This window comes from Vicugna pacos, chromosome 19 (genome assembly GCF_048564905.1).
Source record: "Vicugna pacos chromosome 19, VicPac4, whole genome shotgun sequence".
Lineage (NCBI taxonomy): Eukaryota > Metazoa > Chordata > Mammalia > Artiodactyla > Camelidae > Vicugna > Vicugna pacos.
Genome location: NC_133005.1, coordinates 12570608 through 12595157, shown reverse-complemented (window position 1 = coordinate 12595157; position 24550 = coordinate 12570608). Strand labels below are relative to the sequence as shown.

Sequence of the window (24550 nt, the reverse complement as noted above, 5' to 3'; positions counted from 1 at the left end):
AGCAAGAGCACTGATGTTTCCGGGAGCCGGAAGTCATACAGTGGCCCAAACAGCCTTGTTCCTGAGAGACTGGAGGGAATAGATGCTGAAAAGGCAGGCTAGGGTCAGACCCTGTGGTGGGCTATGAGTGACAGGAGAGGACTGTTCAGGCAGGCATGAGAGAAACCTGTGGGCGTCCCAGCTGGGGTGTCACGCCGAAGGGAAGAACAGAGTTATAGACTTTGCCACTTATTAGCTGTGTGACTTTGAGCAATATCACCCCACATCACTCTCTATATATATTCATCTCTAAAGTGACACAGTGACAAGGTCGTGTCATCAGAAGTATTAGCTTAGCTCTGATCCTCTTTGTCCAGTCCTGTCAGTGCTTCCCTGCAAGGTTCTGCAACGGCTGCTTTTACCCTGAGACGGGAGGGCTTAGAGGGACATTGTAATACCCGAGGGCAGGAAGGGGTTGCTTTAAAAGCAGACATGTAACCGCCTGCAGCTGCAGACCTGCAGACAGTTTGGTTGACGGTCCTTGAGAGGACTTTGGAGGCCTTAGCGTCGCCTTAAGTGTTGTTTCCCCTTGGGGACCGGATTTGCCTTTGGGGATTGATGTTGAAGATTTGAGCTTCTGCAAAGCTGTTTTCAGAGATGTGTATATACGTAAAATATCATATAAAATAAAATGATTTATTTAACGTGTGCGACTTTGTAGCTGTTAGGAACAGCTCTGTTGGCCTGGTCTCCACGGAGGACACCAAGGGTCAGCAGAGCGTGCAGGAAGGCAGGCAGCCTGCAGTGCTTCTGCGGGGGGTTCTCCCCAGCATGGTGCTCTGCTGAGTTGAGTCTTCTATGAGTTTGGTTGCCAGAGGAGCAGACAGCAAATTAATGAGTTCTGGAGGGATTGTATAATGACAGGAAGAAATAGGAACCCAGAGATTTTCCGGAATAAAACAAGCTTTTGGTTCCTGATTCAGTGTGTTCCATTACAGAATTGATGAGTTGTGTCTATTCTGAAAAGTCATTGAAATAAATGTTCAGCCTAAATGTTAAGGGCTTTGTTTTATTTGGCTGGAGGACTCGAGCCGGGATGACAGCATCTCAGATCACTCTGAGGGACTGCTCCCAAGAGGTAGGGGAGGAGCTAGGATATATAGAAGCATACAACAAGGACCAGGTAATTGGAATAATAAAATATTGCTTGTTACCTAAAGAAAACCAGATATCTCAAGTTCAAGTATTTACTGCTTTTCTATGTATGGTGGGAAGCAAATATTTGGGTCATTGAATTCATTCCTTTGGCAAGCACCTGGCTATCTAGGGCCAGTATCCTGTCCTTTCTTACTCTGAGTCTGCTCAGAGGGCACCACTGTGAGTGGCTGAGAGGCCGGGCTGTAGGCATGTACTCGCTGGGGATTGGCAGCAGCCGCTGATGACTTGGATTCAGCATTCTTTGTTTACTGTCATGGTTGCAGTATTTTCATGCACAATGTAGTATTTTCATTCACAGTGCTCCCGTTTGGTCCTAAATTCGACCAATATTTTGAGAAACATTTCATGACCAATTTTGTCCCACGGTGCTAGGATGGCTCATTCCTAGTTCAGGTGAAGAATCTTCTGAGTTGCCATTGAGGTGTTAGTTTTTTTTATCAGGCCCTGTTGATACTAAAAGTTCTCTGGATCACCTGTCTTACTAGTCTATTATGATCCAGAAAGTGTTTAACCTTCTTTGCTCATTTCCATACCTAGAATCACACTATTATATTTATTTTATTCAGGGTTATAAATTTTATCTGTTTCTTCAAGATGTTTAGCCATCATCAATTTTGTGGGCCTAGTTACACATTGGGAAATGTAACAGACAACAATTTTATAAAATAGACAGGATATAAGTACTACAGCTAGTAATGTTAATAAAGTCACGAGTAAGAATTTAATAGTCGAGAAGTTGTATTATTGGGTTAAAATTTTGCTTGTGTTTCTGAGTTTGATCCTATGAGAAAGTTCATATTTATGGTCAGGGTCAGAGCAGGTATTAATTGGCCAGGTGAAATCTCCCACCTTGTAAGATCAACAGTGGCCTAAACAGAACTATAATTTCTTTTTAGAATAATGTTTCTGAGGGCTATCTAGTTAGAGCGTTGGAGTAGGGAAACCCACCAAGGTAACACAGAAGTACTAGACATAGGTAATTTATCATAAACTTAACAAGTGGAGTAGTTCATAATCAAAGGTTGGAGAAATAATCAAAGTAATTGGTATACAGTCCTGGTCCGGTGTCTTGGGTCAGCTGTCTAGCTCAGATGTTGTCTTCTTCTCATCCTGGTCTGGTAGCTTTTTCTCCATTTGGGCATTGTTTTAAGGTGAGCAGCGCTCGATAGGCCAGTGCACTGCAGGGGATGTTTCTGATAGGAAATGAATCCGAGAGTCCGTTTCCTTCAGCTTTGGTGTGTATGGTCTAGTTAAGAGTACCAGAAAAAGGGTCCTTCCATTCAGGTTGGAGACAGTCCTTTAAGTCATGCCTGTTGCAGTATGTATAATCCCCTGGCTGCAGGTCATGAGGCATTGGAACTTTACCCAAGGATAGATTTCTGAGCTTCAGAAACAAACCTAGAGTATCCTTTTCATAATTCAATTAAACTGTACAGTAATGTGACATAACAGCAAGGAATGATCTGGGAAGTGTCTTAGTAAATATGGACCTCAATTAACAAAACTAGAATTTAATATCCACTAAAATATAATTTTTTTCTCTCTTAAGTTACCCTCAGTTTTCTCAAATATAGCCAAATCAAGATTAATTTCTTTACAAGTTAAATCTGATTATTTGATCATATAGGCTTTTTTAAATTGGCTGTGTTGGAAGTTTTAATACGGAGTCACAGGGTAGAATGTTAACGTTTGCTAAGGCCAAGAAAGCCACGTCAAGGCTTTTCATGGGTTTCTGCCTTACAGATTTAGGTAAATTCTTTTCTCTTTAAAATCCTTAAAATACTTTTATACTCCTATATCTGTTAGGAGATGATCTCCCTAATTTGTTTGATAAAGCCACTGAGGACCTAAGTGTTTTTAGTCTGTTGAGGGATCAGATAGAGAGAAAAGATAACTGTTCCTAGTGTGATTACATAGGTATAATTTATCAAATTGCTGTGAACCGTAACTAGCTTAAGGAGAAGAGATTCTTTATGTGTGGGAAACAGGTTAAAAGCCAGTAGTATTTCAAACAATATCAAAAATTATAACCATATTCACCAGGTTACTCAGTCCCATGTAACTAATTCTTTTAATGAGAGTTTTCATTAGAACTTTAAAATGTCTTACCCAGTTTAGTTCACTGCTATAGTGTGAAATTTATTAGAAATCAGTAAATCTCCTTGAAGAGAAAGCATTTTGTAAAACCATCAGAAGAAAACAATTAACTGTCTATAAATGACAAAAGATTTAAAAGCATGGTTAAACACCATTACACTATAATCAATAAAGAAACCTGTTCACTATACCCATAATTATCACTGGTAACATTTCAGATATACCAGAATTTTAGGGAGTTCATATAATTTCTACAATATCTATATTAATAATATTGTCTCATTCAATATAACCTTAGAAGTTTTATGATTCATTTGACAATTCCATGTTATTTAAAATGCCAAATGAGAATTTATAGTTTAAAATCTCTCTTTGGGATATTTCAGGGGCCTTCTGTAGCATCCCAAACTTAACTGGAGATTAAAAGTATTTTAATTAATTAAATTAATTTTTATTTAATTAATTAGAATTTTATATTTGGGGAGCTTTTTGAAAGATTTCAGAACACTTGGTCAGATAAACATATAGATCACTGTAAAGTAGTACTAATTCATTAACAAGAAAATACGTCAAATGTAAAGGCAGAACAGATCAGCTAAGTGGTATAAGAAGTTTTACAATCTGTTACTGAAGGTGGATTAACATTTTAAGAAAATTTTTTCCTCTTAACAGAGAGAAAAACAATTCTAATCTTGTACCAGCTTACTTCTAAGATTCATTTACGTTGCCCAATTTGATTCTAAACTTAGCCAATTCTGACCATGTACAAAACTCTTTCCTAGGGTTCCTTTTCCACAAGCCTTCCACAGCTTTCTATACTTATATTAGTGTGTCCCTTATTTTTCTTCCATTCAGAAGTAACCAGGTTCAGGAGAAAGTCACTATTTTTCATTAACAAAATATAATTCCATTCTTATATCTTCATTTACATATTTATATTACTTTCCTAGGATACTGAGATCATTCCCTTACTAATAGAGACTATTTCCGTGTGGCACCAACCATTTATTAATATTTCTATACACCTTTAGTTTCACTGTAAGAGGAAGTTAAATGTTAAGTAATTCGTATTTCAATGTTATTTTATCTGAAAATGGCATAGCTATTTAATAAAATCTTGTAATTTAACTTAATTTAGAACAACACTAGAATTTAAAGATACCAAACATTTAGAGATTATCTTAAGCATACATTTTAAAAATATATTTTAAATATTTACCCAAAGCTCTCATCTCATTTGCATTTAATTTACTTAAAATTTTACCACAGCACATTACTTTTATTTTTTTTTTGACAAATCTGCAACAGATATAACAGGATCTTATTTGACTTTCATTAAACCTAGGTACAGTAAAGGTATTATACATAATATTGATGACTTTAAAGATGTCTATATTAATTAGAACATACTTAAACTAAACAATATCAAATATTATCTTAATATTGAATATTTTCCATTTCACATGACGCTGAAAGTCAATTTGTTCAGTTTTTATTTTAAAAATACTTAATGTTTAAGCTTTTATATTTTTACGTTAATTAAGCAGAGCTCTTTGACTTTGAATTTTTTTTCTTTAGCAGTAGAAATATCTCACTTCTATAATGTGTACACAGGCTTATAATCAGACAAAAGCTAGAGATCTCATAGCTTCACTTTAAAACTTACTTATAAGATAGGTATAATAATAGTTGGAGTAAGCTGAATTTGCTTGCTCAAATCACTAAGGCTTACTATTTATGAAACAGACAGTTAAAATTTCTTCACAAAGTCTGAAGGACCCGTCAGAGTTCTGAGTTCTAATATGCCAAAAATTTCTTGGCCTCAAGTTTTATTTCGTTGAGCTAATTAGGCTCAGTCCTAGGTCACTGTTCGTTGTATTTATATTTCTGATCTTCAAGACAAAGACACTCTCTTCCAGGTCCCCAGAGAACTGCTCTGTCACCCAGACCCAATTTTATCTCCTTAATTGGCATTTTTGTATCAGTGAGAAGAGCTGTAAACAAAGAATTCCGTGTTTTAAAACTTTAAGGTTTACTTAATTATGTCTTCCAAAACTTGCATAAGGCATTTAGTAAGGTCTCTTTCCCTTGTGTTTTAAGTTAAACCCAGGGTAAACCTGTATTTTTTTATTAGCCACTCAAATTAATTTTTAGTTTTACATTATATTGGAAGGCTTAAGTAACTATATTGGTTTATTTTAATTTGTTCAATTAATATTTTCAGAGGGACAGATATGTGCCCAGCCTTATAATACCAAGAAGGGGAAGCGTTTTTCCTCTGAAACATATGTATCCCACAACATAAGCAAAAGTTTTATATAAAGACCATTTAAATATACCAATTTCACAAACTTTTATCTCAATTTTATTAAATCTTATACCTTTAATTTTTATATTTATTGTTTAATCAATAATTCTTATTTCTAGAAGGAGTGCAAGAAACCTTTTTTTTTTTTGTGCATTGTATATAATTTTATAGAAGTCTCTAGGATGCCCAAGTTTCAGCCAAAGAGCTTAGGCACTTCTCAGTTTTTAATTTCATTAATTGGTCTGTTATCCCAATTATTGATCAAGTATTTCAGTCTATATATACATATATTTTAAACTGTGGTAAATAAAATGGACTTGTTTGAACTTTAATCTTGGGGGGGAGTAGGTGAAGTCTTTGGCCCTTTTTTTTTAACTTTACATTGTGTAGTATCAAAACCTTGTTTGTAAATCCAAAAATGTCCATTTTATTTATTTGATTCAAAATAACCATATAAAAATATTTATCCTTTTGGGATAAGCCACTTATTTTTTTTCGACATTTTTACAATCATTTTTCCAGTTATTCAACCTAATTAACATTAATTATTCTAAATTTTTATTAGCATATCTAGAAACATTTATCGGAAAGGAAAAACTCAAATGTAGCTTTTCAAACCAGTTTTATTTTTTTAACTAAGTTCTTAGGTTAACCATTAGATATATTTTTCTACATTTAAACTTGATTTTAATAGATACCAAAAAAACAGCTGTTTATAATGAGATCTCTTTAAACTTTCACCAATTAAAAAGTTTTTCCAAATTAAAAAATCCATCATATGGCCATCAATTTATATACAAATACATATATATAGTGATTTGAAACCACTAAGATGAAGAGGCCCTTCCACATGAGAGTCGGGGTGTTGCCTAAATGAAATTCAAAGGTTTACTCTCCAAAAGCTAAAAGCCTTTGTGGTCCAGGCTGATGCAACAAAGTTTAAAATGACAAAATATCTGAAAATTGGTACAATCAAAGAATTGCTTAGAATCCCAATTTATTTGCGTGGCCACCATATGTACACAATACTTGAAACTTTTGTATGGCGGAGTCCAAGGTTTCCTTTAAAAAATAAACTAAACATGCATATACATACATACACACACTTTAAACACACAGAGAAAGATAAAACATTTACATTTCAAGGACACAGGAAGAGAAATCCAAGTTCCCCCTAAAGGGAATTTTGTTTTTATAAGTTCAGAATTCCAAAAAATGCTTTTATCAGGCCTGGTTAGTTATTTTCAGAGTAAGTTTTTTTTTTTTCCTTATTCCCAATTAATGTTGTAAGTTTTCTATGTACATAAACCTGGCTGGGGTAATAGTTGGAGACTGGCAATCTGTCATTTCTTTTTCTTTTCTTTTCTGTTCTTTATTTTTTTTTGAAAGTTCTATTCCCCATTGTAAGGTCGGGTTCTCAAAATAAATTTGCTAGTAAGATTTCCCACAGGGACATCTCTGTGTCATGAATTCTTTGTGTCTACCACCCCTGGAAGATTCTCTGTCACCCGAGAAAGCTATTACCAGCCAGGAGGATGGTCCGAATTTTGGAGTTGAAAGTTTCCTCATAAGAGTTTTACTTTTATCCTGAAAAATTCAATGGAGGTAACCAAATTGAGGAAAATATTAGACCAGCCTCTTACCTAACCACTCAGTCTTGAACCCAGTGTCTTTCAACTTGGACTCACTCGGGATGTCTCCACTGGGTGAGTATTTTCCTCATGTTTCCACCAGCCCCACTTTGGACATATACTCAAGGTGGGTATTTCCTGTTATCTTTCAACCAGGCCCCACCCAGTATGTCTCCACTGGGTGGGTAATTCACCTCAGTTTCTTTCAACTGGAGGGCCACGTACCTGGATACACTACCAGATAAAACTTAGGATCATCAACCAATATGTGAGATCCGAGAACCAGGAGAGACTCAGCCAAATTCATCTGGACTCCCCGAGGAGGCGGATGGGCACAAAGGGCCACTGCTGGTACCAAGGCTTCGGTTACTCGGAGAGTTCAGGTGGAGAGAAATCTGCTGTGGTGCTTCATGGTGTCCAAAACTGTTGACTGAAATACATGTGCAGTCTTAAAGTTAAGAGTTATGTTTTATTTGGCGGGAGGACTCGAGCTGAGAGGACAGCCACTCAGAACTCTCTGAGGGACTGCTCCCAAGAGGTTGAGGAAGAGCTAGGATATATAGGAGCTTTACAACAAAGACCAGGTTGTTGGAACAATAAAAGATTGCTTGTTATCTAAAGAAAGCCAGGTATCTCAAGTTCAAGAATTTAGTGATTTTGTATGAATGGGAGGAAGCAAATATTTGGACTCACTGAATTCATTTTTTAGACAAGCACCTAGCTATCTCGGCCCATTAGCCTGTCCTTTCTTATTCTTAGTCTGCTCAGACGACACCATTGTGAGTTGCTGTAGCAGCTGGGCTGCAGGCCTGTCCTAGCTGGGGGGTGGCGGCAGCCTTTAATGACTTGGTTTCAGTATTCTTTGTTTACTGTCATGGTTGCAGTATTCTCATTCACATTGTAGTATTTTCGTTCACAGACTGATTATGGATAATCTGCAACCTTGGAAAGCAACCGAGATGGAATTATTGCAGGTACCTTCTGCTTTAATAAGCCGTGTGCAAACATAAACATGGAGGAAGCATGCACTTGGATTTGGTGGTGCAGGGAAGGGTTTCTGCACATTACAGGAGAACGCAATGCAGAAATCCTTAAGTCAACCTTTCTTTACTGTAGTGGTTTCTGAGAACATTTTATGGTAATTAACCAACATTGACAAATGGCACAAATTGCATTTAAGAGCTGGCCGGCTGAAACTTGTGTATTGGACAGGTGGAATTCATAGGCAAGTGGTCAAGTGGATGGGAGAGACATGGAACCAAGGCCTGGGCCCAGATTCCGGTTTAAATCGCTATTTCTTCAACATAGGGCCTTGGAATAGAATTCAAATTCTATTAACCTGTTTGTGAATCTGTGAAATGGGCATAATATTCGTTTCATCCTGGGATTGTTGTAAGATCTAAAGAGTATTACAGCACACCTGAAGCATTTAACCCACTGGCAGTTAGCAGCGTTCACTGTGTGGGGCCGCCCCGCTTAGCATGTGTCAGAGCCGTAAAGGCAGCATTTGTCTGTTGAGGATGCACTGGTAGCCCCTTGGCTAGGTTATGAATTTGGTGATTTCCTTTAATCCTTGTAAATCTATGTGCCATGGACAGTTATTTTCATGGACAGATGAGGAATCTCATGGTAAAAAGACTGTATAATTTGCCCAAAATCAGACCATAATTTTGGGTTCAGTGGCCTCGGTTCAGCATGGGCCCCTGGGCCTTCTCCCCTCTCTGTTCAGCACCAGAGCCAGATATGGAGTCGGCTGTTTCCCTGCCCAGAGTATCCGGCAGGCCGCAAGACATATCTGGCCCTGTGCTGCTTGAGCAAAAACTCCCGAGGAGAGACAGTTACAAAAGGGATAAACATAAAAACAGATGACAGCAAATTGTGATCAGCTCTGAGAAGAAAAGGAACACGTCTCGCCGTGCAGAGCTGGGAGCTTTCCTGTCCAGGCTGCTCTGGGGGTGTTCATCTCAGCTAAACAAGTTTTGCTGCTGCACCAAGGCAGGAAGGCAGGGCGCGAGTGGCCAGGTAGACAGGGCCTCATTGATCGTACTCATTCCCCATTAAGCGGCAGCTTTCAAGGGCACTTACCTAGTAAACAGATGTGGGCCATAATCATCACGCACTTTGCTTGGTAGTTTTATTTGCCCCAGCTTTGAGATGAGGTCATTGAAGCTGGGGAGTTTGCTGCATGCCCGTGATTACCTTGCAAATACCCCAACTGTTCTTTCAATCTAGACTGGTGTGGCTGTCATGCCCCAGCCCTGTGAATGGCATCATGTAGCTTCTCCCAAGTGGCCCAAATGACTGACATTGTTATGCTTAATTCGTTGGAAATGGTATGTGACATTAATAGAAAAAGGTAGTAAGAAATTGTTTGGAAAATTGGAAAAAACCTATTCTTCCCCAGCTGGGGGAGCGTAACCTATATCATTCACCCTACTCACTGCCTGTCACCTCCTCCCTGCCGACTCCGTGTTCAGAAGCCACTCTGAGCCTTGGGAGAACATTTTGCCTCATGACACTTTTGACTAGGACCTGCAACTTCTTTGTCCTGGTTAACTCTCTCTTCAAAGCCACTTAAATTTTTTGCAGGCTCCTCCACTCAGATGTAAGAATAGCCTCTTTAAACTTCTTGATGCAGCTCCTTAATGAAGATCTTGGGAAGGAAACCTAGCCAAAACCTGGGAGTTATGCACATAGTGACTGCAACCTCAGCACTTTGTTAGTTCAGAATCAGAGGGGTGAGTGACTCAGGAAAGGCTTTTTTAAGGTAACAAGGGGAAAGTGAAAGGACGCAGGCTGTGTGAGAGAAACATCTCGGTCACAGCCAGCAAGGCACCTGTGTTCAGGATGGGGTGTGGCGAGTGCAGACTTCTCACAAAGAAAATAGTAGTGTGATGGGAGCGAGGACAGTTGGGTACTTTATTGGGGAGGAAAAAAAGTGTGCTGAACAATTCCTTGTTGAACAAGAGGATTGTGACCTGATGTGCTTGTATTTTGGAGAGAAGGGTTTTGTGGGGACAGGCCTAGGAGTACGCTGTATGGCTGGGGAATCAGCACAACAGAGAAACACAGAGAACCGGGCAGACCCCAAGACCCATGCTGGGGGAGAGACTGCTCACCAACTGGAGCCCTGGAGGCTGCTTCTGTCCCTTAGCTGGGGCCTCAGACCTCCCTTCACAGCCCAGTCCTGTTGATACAAGAATAAAAAACGTTGGGCATGAGAAGGGGTTTGTCCCAGGCTTTCGTTGAGCCCCTGGGATGTGCCCCACCAGATTTTGTTCCTTAACTACATGCAGTAAAGAATTCAAGAGCAAGCCAGTGTTGAGTAAAGGTAGATTTATTCAGAGAGATGCATTGAAATGCAAGAGAAACGTCAAGATGTGTGGGGGTTTGATGCTCATATTAGAAGTAGGTACACACTCCACAAATTGTGGGCCTTCCCCAAAGAGGGAGAGAGAGTGGTGACCTTGAGGTGGCGCTGTGTTTCTTGTTTTCTTGGGCTTGGTGGTTTCATATGCTAATAAGTGGAAGGACCAGCCCTAGGGCAAGGGGCTGGGATTCCCAGGGAGTTGGCCATTTCCCACCCTTTGACCTTTTGTGGCTATCATTGGGACTGCCATGTTGCCTGGGGCATGTTATTCACCACGTTACTATTACAATGGGTGTTTACTGAATCTCAAGATCTGCTAGAAGTTAAATCTCTTCATCCTGAGCCTCAAGGCCTTTTGGGGGTTGAATCCTTTAACATTTTGATGTTAATTGCTGTGGCCTTCCTTGAATGGCTGTGCTCTTCCCCTTCCATCCTGTCTCACTGTGATGACACAAAGACAGCAAAGGTTGGGCTCTACCTGTGCTCCTGCATTTAAGGGCCGGAGGTGTGGGGTGGGCTTATGATGACTCTGAGTGGTGAGAAAGATGTTTCAGATTTTCCTACTTGAGACATGGGGACCTGACAGCAGCCTCCGCATATTTATCTCATGGGCATTATCGCTTGTGTTGTTATGGAAACAACAGGCCAGCCAAGAAACAAAAATAACTCAGAGGGTTGGAGTACTGAGATTTATTATGCTGGCGGGCTCAGAGGGGCTTCTTTTCCAAAGCTCTGAGCACCTCCAAGACGTGCACATGAGGTTTTATAGGGTTAATTACAAGTATGGGGCTATTAGCCAATAAGGCTCAAACAACAAAAAGCAAGGAATCAGTACACTGAAGCTTATCAATTTGGAACAGATCCCGTTATTGACAAATGTTGTCCTTGGATTTACGAGTTAGCTTATTAGCCCAGTAAACTGACACTAAACTTCAGGTTTACCAGGTAGCTCAGCAAAACTTAGATCAGTAAACCTACACTTATCACACTTAGATTTGTGACTTAGCTTGTTAGCCCAGCTGGGGTTTTCCTTCACAGTGTCACTTATCTTTTTTATTTTTCTTTTTATCTTTTTTTAAGTATTTAATCCAAATTTAATATCAGAGTTTTTTGGGAAAGAAATTTCTCTTTATCTTTTCTTTGGGGCTCTTTTGGGGGGCAGCTAATTAGATGTATTTATCTGTTAGTGGAAGCCCTGGGGCTTGAACCCAGGACCCCGTGCACGCTAAGCACACGCTCTACCACCCGCCCCATCATCTTTTTGCTTTAGCTGCCAAGAATCTTAAAGCTGAATTTCTAGTCGGCCTTTAACACTTGCCCTGACTTCATGGAATCCATTTTTATGAGTTTATCTCCCCCTGGTTTCATTTAAGTATTGAATCTCCATTTTCTCCTCACTCTCCGTATTGCCTTTTTGTTGTTATGGTTGTTAAGCTGTGTTTAAAAAAAATGTTTAAATTCTCTTTTAGCAAGTGTCTGAATGTAAATAAATATGTAAACAAACAGCACAATTAAATGCTTTTATATATTCTAAGCTGTTTAGTAGTTACATAAAAACCGAATTGAATATTAAAATGATAACATTTTAAAAATATTTTTTAATTTTTTATAGAGATATAGCTGATTTAAAATATGATATTAGTTTCAGGTGTACAAAAATGCTCCATTTATAGTTACTGTAAAACATTGTCTGTATTCCCTGTGTTGTAAGATACATCCCTCTAGCGTGTTTACATTACATGTTGCAGTTTGTATAAGAAAGTTGGGTAACGCAGAGTCTGGGACGTGGGTGTGTCTGACCCAGGTTCACACTCACCCTGCCTGTCAGAGCTCAGGCCTTCACTCCTTTCTGCAGGGGAGCCAGTGGAGGCAGCTCTCATCAGTGCTGGCACCACCCTCTGAGTGGCAGTGACAGCAGTGACTGTGTGTGGACATGCAAATTGTTGTTCCAAGAGCTTTATATGCGTTTCTGAATTTAATAATTAAAGTCCTCCTGTGAGGAAGCGTTATAAGTTTTTAATGCATAATACATTTTATTTTGATATTGATAGATTTCAAACCTCTGGAAAATTTACTGGAGTAGTACAGTAAACGCCTAGAAACAGTTCATCTTAAAGGGCACTATTTGGCTTTTTGTGTCTGGCTTAAATTAGCATAAAATTTCAAGGTTCATCCATATTGTAGCCTGAATCAGTACTTTATTCTTTTTGTTTGATAATATCCTTTTCCATTGTTTTTTGGTTTTACTCTATTTAAAAATATTTTCATTGAAGTCTAGTCAGTTTATAATGTTGTGTCAGTTTCTTGTCTACAGCACAACACTTCAGTTAAATAGGAACATACCTGCATTCATTTTCATACTGTTTTTAAACATAAGTTACTATAAGATATTAAATATAATCTCCTGTGCTATACAGTATAAACTTGCTGTTTATTCTTTACATACTCAGTATCTGCAAATCTTGAACTCCCAATTTATTCCTTCCCACACCCTCCCCCCTCTGGTAACCATAGTTTGGTTTCTATGACTCTGTGTCTGTTTCTGTTCTGTAGATAAATTTATCTTTTTGTTTCTTTTTTTTTTTTTTAAGATTCCACATGTGAGCAATCTCATATGGTATTTTCCTTTCTCTTTCTGGCTTACTTCACTTAGAATGACATTCTCCATGTCCATTTATGTTGCTACAAATGGCATTATTTTATTATTATTTTATGGCTGAATAGTAGTCTATTGGACAAATATGCTGCAACCTCTTTATCCAGCCATCTGTCAGTGGACATTTCTGTTGTTTCCATGTCTTGCTATTGTAAATAGTGCTGCTGTGAAGATTGGGGTGTAGGTGTCTTTTTGAATTAGGGTTCCTTCTGGATATATGCCCAGGAGTGGGATTGCTGGGTCATCTGGGAGGTCAAGGTTTTGTCTTTTGATGAACCTCTATACATTTTTCCACAATGGCTCCACCAAACTGCATTCCCACCACAGTGTAGGAGGGTTCCCAATTCTCTGCAGCCTCTCCAGTATTTATTGTCTGTGAACTTCTGAATGATGGCTATTCTAACTAGCGAGAGGTGATACTTGATTGCAGTTTTGATTTGCATTTCTCTGATAATTATATTGAACATTTTTTCATGTGCCTACTGGCCATTTGTGCGTTTTCATTGGAGAAATGTTTCTTTAGGACTTCTGCTAATTTTTAAATTGAGTTGTTTGTTATTCTTTCTTATTAAGTGTAAAAGCTGTTTACATATTCTGGGAATTAAGCCCCTAGCAGTTTCATTTATTGCAAATATTTTCTCCCATTCCATAGGTTGGTTGTCTTTTTGTTTTGCTTACTGTTTTCTTAGCTGTGTAAAAGTTTGTAAGTTTAATTAGATCCCTCTTGTATATTTTTGGTTGTTTTTCTATTGCTTGAGTAGACTGCTCTAGGAAAACATTGCTGAGATGTATGTCAGATGTTTTGCCTATGGTTGTTTCTAAGAGGTTTATAGTGTCTTGTCTACATGTTTAATTCTTTAACACATTTTGAATTCATTTTTGTGTATGCTGTGAGGGAGTAGTCTAACTTCAATTATTTGCATGCAGCTGTTCAGTTTTCCCTACACCATTTGCTGAAGAGGCTGTCTTTACTCCATTGTATGTTCTCACCTCCTTTGTCAAATTTTCAATGACCAAAAGTTTGTGGGCCTATTCTTGGTAATTTTGTTTATCCGTTCATTGATGGATGGATATTGTTAGTAACTTTTGGCTACTCTGAATGATACTGCTATGAATATTGATGTGAATTTTTTTATGAGAATATGTTTTCATTCTTTTGGCTGTACAGTTGGCCCTCCATATCTGTAGTTTCCACTACATGGATCCAGATGGCTGATTGTAAAGGGACTCGAACATCCTTGGATTATGGTATCCAGGGTGTGGGGTTCCTGAAACCAACCCCCCGAGGATACTGAAGGATGACTCTTTATGTAGGAGTGGAATTGCTGAGCCATATAACTCTAAGCTTTTGAGGAAATACCAGACTTCTCCAAAGAAGTTGCACCATTGTCCCTTACCTCTGGCCGCATATGAGGTTTCTCTGCCTCCTGAACGACATTTGTTATTGTCCATGATTTGGTTATAACCATCCTAGTGGGTGTAAAATGAGATCTAACTTTGATTTTGATTTGGCTAGTGATGCTGAGCATCTTTTCATATGCTTATTGGCCATTTGTATATGTATCTAAATTCGTGGTAAATTTAAAAATTGGGTCTATTTTATTGTATTGTTCAGTTGTAAGCATTCATTATATATCCTGGATGCTACTCTCTTATTAGATACATGCTTTGCAAAATTTTTCTTCTATTCTGCACATTGTCTTTCACTATATTTTTTTAAACACTAAAACAATTTCTTTACAGGGGATGTAGTTAGATGTAATGATTTATTTTATTTTTCTTGCTAAGCACGCCCTCTCTGACTTGAGACACCCTTTTCCCCCGTCATTTCACTTTCTTGATGATATCCTTTGTAAGAAAAAGGTTTTAATTTTGATGATGTCCAATTTATCTGCTTTTTTCTTCTATCAGTTGTGCTCTTGGTATTGTATCCAGGAAACCAAAGCCTATCCTAGGACCACAAAGATTTATACTGTGCCTTCTTTTAGAAAGTTTATAGGTTTAATTTTTACATTTCTGTCTGTGATCTATTTTGTTTTAATTTTTATTTGTTATATAAAATATGGGTGTTCAGATTCCAGATTGATTCTTTTGCCTGCAGATACCCAGCTGTCCCTACACCATTTGTTGAATAGACTATTCTTTCAATGGTGTGTTTTTGGCCCCCTTGTGGAAAACTGTCTGTAAGTGTAAGTTTTTCCCCCTGGGTTTTTATTGTGTGTCATAGATTTATTTATCCAAACTTATGCCAGTATCATACTGACATATTACTATAGCATTTTAGTACCCTTTAAAGTGAGTCCTCCAACTTTACTCTTCTTTTGCAAGGTTGTTTTGGCTATCCTGAGCCCCTTGCATGTCCATATGAATTTTGGGATCAGTTTTTCAATTTTTGCAAAGAAGTCAGCTGGAATTTTGATAGGGATTCCACTGTATATGTAGATCATTTTGAGGAGTCTTAACATTTTTAATAATATTGTCTATCATTCCATGAAAATGGGATTTCTTCCATATATGTAGATCTTTTAAAATTTATTTTGGTGATACTTCAAAAATTTCAATGTACAAATCTTGTAAATTTTTGTTAAATGTATCTCTCATTTTATTTTTAATGCTGCTGTAATTGGAAATGCTGAGTTTCTTATGGGTGGGACTATATATCAATCTTCTTATTTCTAGAAGTCCTTAACAGCAAATACCCTAGGTATATATTTGCTACATATATCTATCCACAACTATTCCCTGCCCCGTGTTATAAGAAACCAAGACCCAAGTTATAAGCTACCTGAACACCTATGTGGAAATGTGAAATGAGACCCTTGGGTGGGGCTTTGTGCAGATGATACTGGAGCTTATTCAGGATGGCTTCATCGTAATTTCTTTTAAACAACCCTTTCGGTGTATTTAGTCAGATATATGAAGAACATGCCCTTTTGATGTGCGGCGTAGCTAAGACTATGATATTCAAATAATTTCTAGTGAGAGTATTGTTCTTGAAACCTAATTTGCATCAATCTTTGAAGATTTAAGTTTCAGGAGCTTTGACTAAAGAACACCTGTCTTTAATCAATAACGACAACTAAATGCTCAAGCAACATGTAAGAGTTTGAGCAAACTGCCCCCGCCCCGTAGTGCTGGGTGGCTGCAGCTGCAACTGGAGTCAGCGCTTACCTCTCCCAGTACGCTTGTGCTGATCTGCTAAAGGGGATCGTCCAACATTTTGTCAGTAGTCTGTTGGACAATGTCATAAAACATTGATTGATGCGGGGAGCCGCTCGTGACGGAGGGCTGCCGCGCACAAAACTTGGGCGTAAAACCCCAAAGTGCAGGGCGCCAGGCTCTGAGATTGAGGCTGCCGAGCACAAAGGTTGGGCCTAAACTCCCACAGTTCGGGGCGCCCGGCTCAAAGGTCAATTGAGTTAGAACAATCTCTGTCCCGCCACCTCTTTTACTAAAGAATGCACCAGGTGCACTAATGCCTGAGGAAACATCTTTGAGCTATTAAGTCACAAAGGACCTTCAGAGGGAGAGATACAATCCACACACAAGTCAGTGATCTTTTTAGAGAACAATCACCTGAGTTGAATGTATACGAGTCACGAGGTTAGTCCTTGTTGCCTACGTGCAGGAATGTATGAGCTAATGGGTTAAAATCATATAAAAGAACCGCCTGAAATAAACTCGAGGTCCACTCTTGACCTAGTGTCTTGCGGGCTAGAGTGAGACCCTCTCAACCCCACCTTTTAGTCTTGTCTTGCTGTCTCTTTGTTACGTCTTTCCTTTTCTCAGTCCTGCAGCACAGGTTTCTGGACCTGATCGATTGTCGGCTGGCACCGACAGATTGAAGGTTGCTGGAATACATTATATTCTTATTAATATTAATTAAGCACATATTGAGTGCTTATTGTATGATGGAATTGTCCCTCAGCCTCACATGAATATTATTTCTCTTAAAACCTCACATATTTCCTTGTTATTCTCACTTTACAGATAAGGAGACTGACAATTAGGTCTTCTCTCTTTTGGGGGGAGCTCATTATCAATGATGGGAAGTTATAAGGAAAAAGATATTGATTCATCATGAGAAAACATTTTTCTGAGGGTCAGCAAAGAAGAAGATGAACACTGAAGAAGATAATCATTGTTCGAGTGAGACAAGCCCTGGGTTGTGCGGAGTCAGCATCCCTGTCCTAGACAAGGCACGTGTAGAGCTGCGTAGTGGGTGAGACGGCGCAGCCGCACAGGGAACGCGGATGCCGGGCCGTTGGGCTGTGCTCAGGCCCGGTGGGGCTTTCTCCTAAGGGCAGTGGACCATCATTGACAGATTTTAAATAGGAGAGTGGGGTGATCTCGTAGTTCAATTTTGTCTTGTAGAATGCTTGGAAACATTTAGAAGGCATGGCAGGAGGTGATGTGATGAGTCAGAGTAGGGTGGCTGCGAGGTGTAGCAGTGTTCAATTTTCAAGTTGTTTTCAGGCCCAGGCTTGTGGCTCAGTAGCCGTGTCAGTTTGAATGACGCACGCAAGGAAGTGAAACAATTTATCTAATCAATTGAAGCTGTGATGTACCCAATTCCCAGGACTGTTGTGGAGATCCAGTGAGATAATGTTTGCAGTGTGCAGCGTGGTCCCAGCACAGAGTCAGTGCTGAGTGAGTGCCAGTGAGTATATGGTAGGTCAGGTGTGGGTGGTGGGACTCGGTGACTGAGGATATCTGGGCCCTGAAGGAGGGGTCCATTCACATCTGTGAGTTATGGGCCTGAGTTGGGAGAGCTTCGGAGACCTTACCCCCTGACTAGAGGCCCTGGGCAGGACGGCTATGGGAGGAGCACCATGAAGTCAGCTCTTTGCAGGTGGAGTTGGAGGTGCTCTTGTGACATCTAAGTGCAGTGTCACGAGCTGAATGAGGAGGTCTGGGCCCAGGCTGTGCATTTTCCCATAATGTCAACTCCTGAGGACGCCGAAGTATTGATCACTGAACGGAAGTCATACTTTACAGGACAAATGAATAGTAGTATCATCTCTGTCATCAAAGCTCATGTCTATTTATTCATCACTCACTTTGCTAATTGGGTACTTACAGAGCTCACTTCACCGTCCTCCCGTGGGCTCAGGCTCCACAGAAAAGAGCTGGTGTGTCTCCCTCTTTTCCAGAAGAAGACACATTTAGCTTGTAGCCTTCTGTACCTTGCCAGACTTAGGATATTAGTTTGTTGGTTTAATTGTTTTTTCTGTTGGCCATGTCCTGACAGGAGAGTAATTTTACCTCATGGTCATGTTTCAATTAGCTGTTACTGAGAAGTGCTGATCTGATACATAGTGTATGTATTATATTAAATTTGTAGAGTAGTTATCATTTTTCTGTCTTTGCCCTTTAATTTTGTTTGCCCCTTCAGTGTTCTATCCTTTTTGGGGCCTTATTTTTTTTTAATTAAATAATGTCTGTTAGCAATTAAGAAAACAAAAGCAAAGAAAAAATGCACATGAGAGCTAAATTTAGAAAATGTCTAGTGTGTTTTCTATCTCGGCAATGGAGGGATCTAGAAACTCGTGAAAACTTTCATTACACAAGTTCCTTAAAATGCTGTTTAAGAAATAAAACCTTCCTTCCTCATATTTCAAGCTGCACAACTAATTGTCAAGAAAGTGAGGGGAAATTCTCAGAAGCCAAGAAAAACGAGAAAGCAGGGTTTCTGGGAGATATGCGAGCCTTAGAATCCCTGGGGTGCTGATTAGCTCCTGAACTGATTTTCAGTTGCCTTGACAGGAGGGCAGGATGTGAGCCCCAGGCCTCTCACACTAGGAGTTGGATGGGGGTTCATATTATGGGCCAAGCCCATCCTGAGGATCTTGGTTTACTAAAGGGTGAAATAGGAAAAAAAAATTCCTCAAGGCAAGAAAGTAAGGAAAGTCAATTTTGTTGGAAGAGGGGAAAATAACAAATCCAAGGTAAGAATATAGTTTAAAGCTGTTCTGGTATTAGAGTGACCACAAACTCCTGGCAGAAAAGCACAGCTACTCCTTGATTGATAAGTTGTGTTTTGAATGAATCAGTGAAAAGCCATTCCGGAAAAGGCCTCTAGAGTCATGTGGATCAAGATAATGGACAGCAAACACCTCTCTTCCAAGGTCTCATTCAAATAACCTGAAAGGTTTTAAAGGAAAGAAGCCATAATCATAGTTCTATTTATTGACATTTCTATATGCTACGAATTCAGAGGTGACTATGTAGTTGTCTCCTCTTTTATGGACCTTACTTTCTCTTTGGGGAGACAAAATGACATAGTTGGTTATCTTGGTGAGGGAGGTGTTAGTCTCTTGTAATTAGTCAGGAGAGGAGATTAAGAAAACAGTGAAGGGTGGGTGAACTTTTTAGCTGAGGACAGTCTTGTTCACTTGGCTTTTAATTGCAGGCTCAATGAGCTGTCACTGGAGGGAACAGATCTTACGGAGGATGAACTTAGCTCAGGCCTCATTGGAATGGACAAATGAACCTGGAGAAAGACATTCAAATCTGTGCAGACATTAAAGTTCACTTGAACGTGCTGCATCACTGAGCCAAAGATAGGACAAATATGCAGCACTTCTTGAGGACAGAGGAGTGGTTTTTAAGGTTCTCCAAGAATGAATCCCAGGGAACCGAGATGGCCAGTTGTCAAACTGAGACTTTGCACTTTGGACGGTGTACCCATCAAGGGTATTGGCCTTTTATATGTTTCCATTTGTCTTTAATACATGTCTGTTGATGAAGACGTGGTCACAAATGTTTGACACCTTGTCGAGGCGATTTTGGATACCTGCCTAGAAGCCCGGGCACAGTTGCGGCTGCGTCATACATCTTGCAGCCCATCCCTTTCCCCGGCTCCATAATCACGGCAGAGTGGTTCTTTGTTGACCTGTCCATTTCCTCTGTGACATCATAACACATGAAAAGACCGGAGCATATTAACTTGGCTTTGTTAAAGTCAAAGGAACAGATCAAATATGGAGTCAGATTTGTTCTTTCCTATTTCAGTAGTGCCATGGAGAAGGCAGTTTGGTCAGCTTTCTGTAGTGTCCTGGAGGCTTTCTCTCTCAGCTTCTGGGCGCCTCTGTTGAAAACCCTTCATTGCTGTCTGTCCTGCTGGTAAAGCACACTGCCTGTTTTGCCCTGAAGATGTGTTCTGTTTATAAACTCATCTCTACTCCTTGGAAAACAACTCAATAAAAACTCAGTTGGTTTTCCACCAGCCATGGGCAGGGGTGAGGTATACCATGTTATTATTTCATAAAATAATAGTAATAATAGTAATAGTACTAGAAATAATAATAATAATAATAATAATAATAATAATAATAATAATAATTAATAATAATAAAAGAAGTCTTAAAACAGGACTGAGCACATTGGAGAGAGTCAATAAATGCTTTCTGGCTTAAATCAAAAGTGATGACTTAGTGAATCCATGGCTGATGTATTTGCTAAGCTAGTTACTCCATTGCTCCATTACACATTTATTTAACTGAAAAAGAAATGCAAGCAAATGGTTAAAAAAAAAACTCATATAGAGCACAAAAATACACAAGTGAAAGAAGTTTTCCCTCATCCTCTTTTCTTTCAACCCTGTCTGGAGATGCCACTGTTTACTATCCTTTGGGTGCTTTTCCAGATATGCTTTGCACATTCCCACCTATGTATGTAAATTCCTTAAAAATTTTAGTTATTTTTAACTTAAAGTGATTTAAATCCTCAAGTGGCTTCTGGCCGGGTAATAGAACAGAACAAATCTGACTCCATATTAGATCTGCTCCTTTGAATTTAACCCTATGCTCTGTCTCCTAGGCTTCATCTTGCTTGTAAAAAATCGTTGCCTAGAACCTGAAATACACAGGAGAGCTTATTCTGAAGGCTCTGACCTTTATGGGTATTTAACAATTTTTCATTCATTAAAAGATAGCAAATTGCAGAATAGAAAATAACGTTTGTTTTGTTGGAGGTTTACAGGGATCTGACCCACGCAGATAGCTGTAAGAACAAAGGACTCTAACAATAAGGAATTCCTACACTAAGAAGTTTGCAACAACCAAGCACGTAGGAAAGGAGCCTGAATTGTGACTTGGGGAGATGGTTTTCCAGGACATTATTTTGCCAACTAGGTCTACAGAAACTTGCAATTCCATGCCCCAACATCTGGTTTCCAAACTTATTGGCCTGTCCTGCACTGAAGAGAATGAATTTGTACTTGGTAACACTCCTATCTACCTAGAAAGCTGGGCACTGGAGCTGAGTGTTATGGAAACAGGCCAGCCAAGAAACAAGCACCAATCTGAGTGCTGGAGTACTCAGAATTATTATGTCGGTGGGCTCAGAGGGGCTCCTGCTCCAAAGTTCTGAGCACCTCCAAGACGTGCACATGAGGTTTTAAAGGCTTAAATACAAGTAAGGGGGTATTAGCCAATAAAGCTCAAAGAACAAAAAGCAAGGAATCAGTACACTGGAGCTTATCAATTTGTAATAGATCACGTTACTGACACTTGTTGAGCTTGGAATTACGAGTTAGGTTGTTAGCCCAATAAACTGACACTAAACTTCAGATTTACAAGAGAGCCCAGCAGAATTTAGATCAGTAAACCGACACTAATCACACTTAGATTTGTGAGTTAGGTTGTTAGCCCAGCTGGACTTTTCCTTCACATGAGGACAGCTCTCCCACACCCAGGGAACTACTGTGAGCCCTTGATGTTTCCACTAGGGTGGGGTATGGTTTATCCAGGAGGGATGGGGACTATGCACCAACACTCAGGCAGTCTGCTCTGTCTGGGGCTCTGATCTTGTACCACACCGCTCCCTGCCAGCCCAACACCTGGGACAGTGGAGCTAAGGCAGAGATCCTTCCTGCCTGTTTCCCAGCGTGTAAAAGGGGAATATGTACTCTTCCCAAGGAAGTTCTGAGCGACAACACCTGCGGGTGCTTGGTTCTCAGAGCAACAGAAAACCCAGCTCCGCGTGGGGGCAACGGGTGTTATCCCCATAGGGTTTCTGCAGAAGCATCTGATAGAGGGCTGGATCACGGAGGTAAAACATGAGCTGCCGGACTTTAACGGTTACAGAAGGGTACAGAGGCAGGTCTGCCGCCTAGGGGTGCCCCAGAGGTAAAGCTTTTTCTCTCCAACTCCGCTACGACACTCCCCTATGCAGATCCATCCCTTCTCTGCTCTTCCTGTCCATCTGTATCCCTCCACTTTTCCCCTCCTCTCCACCCGCTCCCATCTTCTCCCTCCCTCGCTGTCCCACCTTCTCTTGCAGAACTCAGGATCGCTGGCCCTCCTGCGCATGCGCAGTCGGTGCCAGGTGGTCCGCTGGTTGAAAGCTCCATGTCCGAGCCAGGGATTGGCCCCAAATGCTTCTCAACTCTGTCGCCCGGTAGGCCTTTGGTTCCTGCCTGGGACCGGGGCTTCTGGCTGTGGAGTGCAAGGTGGGGGGCTCCCGGGAAAGGGGTCAGGCTGCTGCGGGAGGGTGATCCGCCTTTCACAGCCCCCAAGGGCGCCAGTCAGCCCGTGTTCAGCTGAATTGCTCCGGCCAGACCCCTCTGACAGCACCACCTGCCCCGGCGCCCCGGCCACAGCTGTCCAGGTCCAGGTGTGGGCCTGCCACCTCTCACCCAGCCGGGATCCCCTCAGTCCAAGGCTGGTGTCCCCTTCCTCTCTCACGCCCGCGAGTCCTCTCCTCCCGGGCTTCCTCTCCTCGGCCGCTTGCCCGTCCCCACCAATGGGCGGGCTGTGTCCCGGGCGGGCGTGGTCTATGAACCCGGACGGGAGCGGACTGCTTATGGTGGGGCTGGGGCTGGCCTCCGAGCGTGGCTGCAGCCCTTGTCCCCCCCAGTTTTCCCTCCCCAAGGGGCTGCCCTCCTTTCCCTTTCACCCTCCCTCAGGACCAGCTCAGTGGCGTGTGTGCTGCTCCCCGGGCTGACAGCCTCCGGCTGTATCGCCCAGCTTCACCTGGTGGAGTCGGGAAAAGGGAGCATCAGTGCTGAGGGAGCTTCTGTCACCTCCCTCAGTGTTTCTGCTGCAGGTAAGAACTTTGAACACTTTCAGGAGTTATGATGGTTGTGCTTGTTGATGTCAAGTATTTTTATAGTGAGAGGGATTACAGTGGTGAAAGCAGGGCTTGGTTCTGTTAAAAATGAGCTGAAGGCATGAGGCTGTGACATCCTCCTTCCTTCCCTCTCCCAGGGTGAAAGGAGTGACCTTCGATTTTAAAAAGATAGTTACAGTCCCTAACTAGCCCAGCCCAGCTAGTGTGGGTTAACAGGAACAGCACCACCAGAGGCCTTGGAGACCCAGGGATATTGCAGTCCTAAAGAGCTCCTGGCAGAGTTTGGTTTGTATTGGCTTTTTGTTTTTCTTAAATTGTGGGACAGACTAGTGGTATAAAAAGAAAAATATTTGTCAAGAAATATTTTTTCATATAACAGCGTTATTGTGATATAGTTCACACACCACGAAGTCCATCCATTTAAATGGTAAAATTCAGCAGCTTTTAGCATATTCACAGTGGTGCAACCGTTATTATTCCAGAACGTTTTTATCACTTCAGAAAGAGCAGTGGAAATTAATGACCTATCCAACCCTCCCCAGTGGTGGTTCTAAAGAAATTTCTTGGCTATTCTTGACCATAAATTCACTTGTTACATTCCAAGAAAAATCTGGTAGGAATTCTAATCAGAATTGCAATGAATCTGTCTATCAAAACAGGAAGAATTAATGTCTTTATGGCATAAACTTCTTCTAACCATGAATATATCTCAGACCCTATCTTTTCCTCTGTCCAGAGCCTGGCCCATGGGAAGTCCTCACTACTTGTTGGGCTTGTGAATGATGAGATTCTATACATCGTTAGTTGCAGCTGTAGCCTTTCACAGAAGAGAAAAGTAACCTCAGTGAAGCAAGTGACTCTCTGATGTTCAGAAAGAGTGACAGCCAGTGCTGGAGTGATCCAGTGGACTTGCTGCTTGCAACCAGAATTCTCCACCACTTACAGCTAAAGGGAATAGAGTGTTCTTTTATTTATTCTTAACGGCGTTGCTTTTATTTTTACTTATTTTTTAAATTATTTTTTATTTAAGTGTAGTCAATTAACAATGTTAGTTTCAGGTGTACAGCAGAGATTCAGTTATAAACATATGCATATGTATATACATATGTTTTAGATTGTTTTTAGTATAACTCATTACAAGAAATTGAATATATTTCCCTGTGTTATATAGCAGGTCCTTGTCATTTATTTTATATTTACTAATTTGTATCTGTTAA

At 40.4% G+C, this 24550-nt stretch overlaps 1 protein-coding gene and 1 long non-coding RNA gene across 2 annotated transcripts in view; both read left to right on the top strand.

Moving 5' to 3' along the window:
* Positions 1–17097, top strand: part of LOC140687379 (uncharacterized) — a 65692-nt gene extending 48595 nt beyond the window's left edge. The window contains exon 6 of the mRNA XM_072943809.1: positions 17049–17097. Within this exon, the coding sequence (XP_072799910.1) occupies positions 17049–17075 (27 nt within the window). The 3' untranslated portion in view covers positions 17076–17097. The remainder of the gene's footprint in view (positions 1–17048) is intronic.
* Positions 17098–22540: 5443 nt separating this feature from the next.
* On the top strand, positions 22541–24281 carry LOC140687386 (uncharacterized). Its single transcript, XR_012061638.1, has 4 exons — positions 22541–22661; positions 23170–23309; positions 23471–23618; positions 24070–24281. It is a non-coding gene; the product is annotated as an uncharacterized lncRNA (long non-coding RNA).
* The last annotated feature ends 269 nt before the right edge of the window (positions 24282–24550 follow it).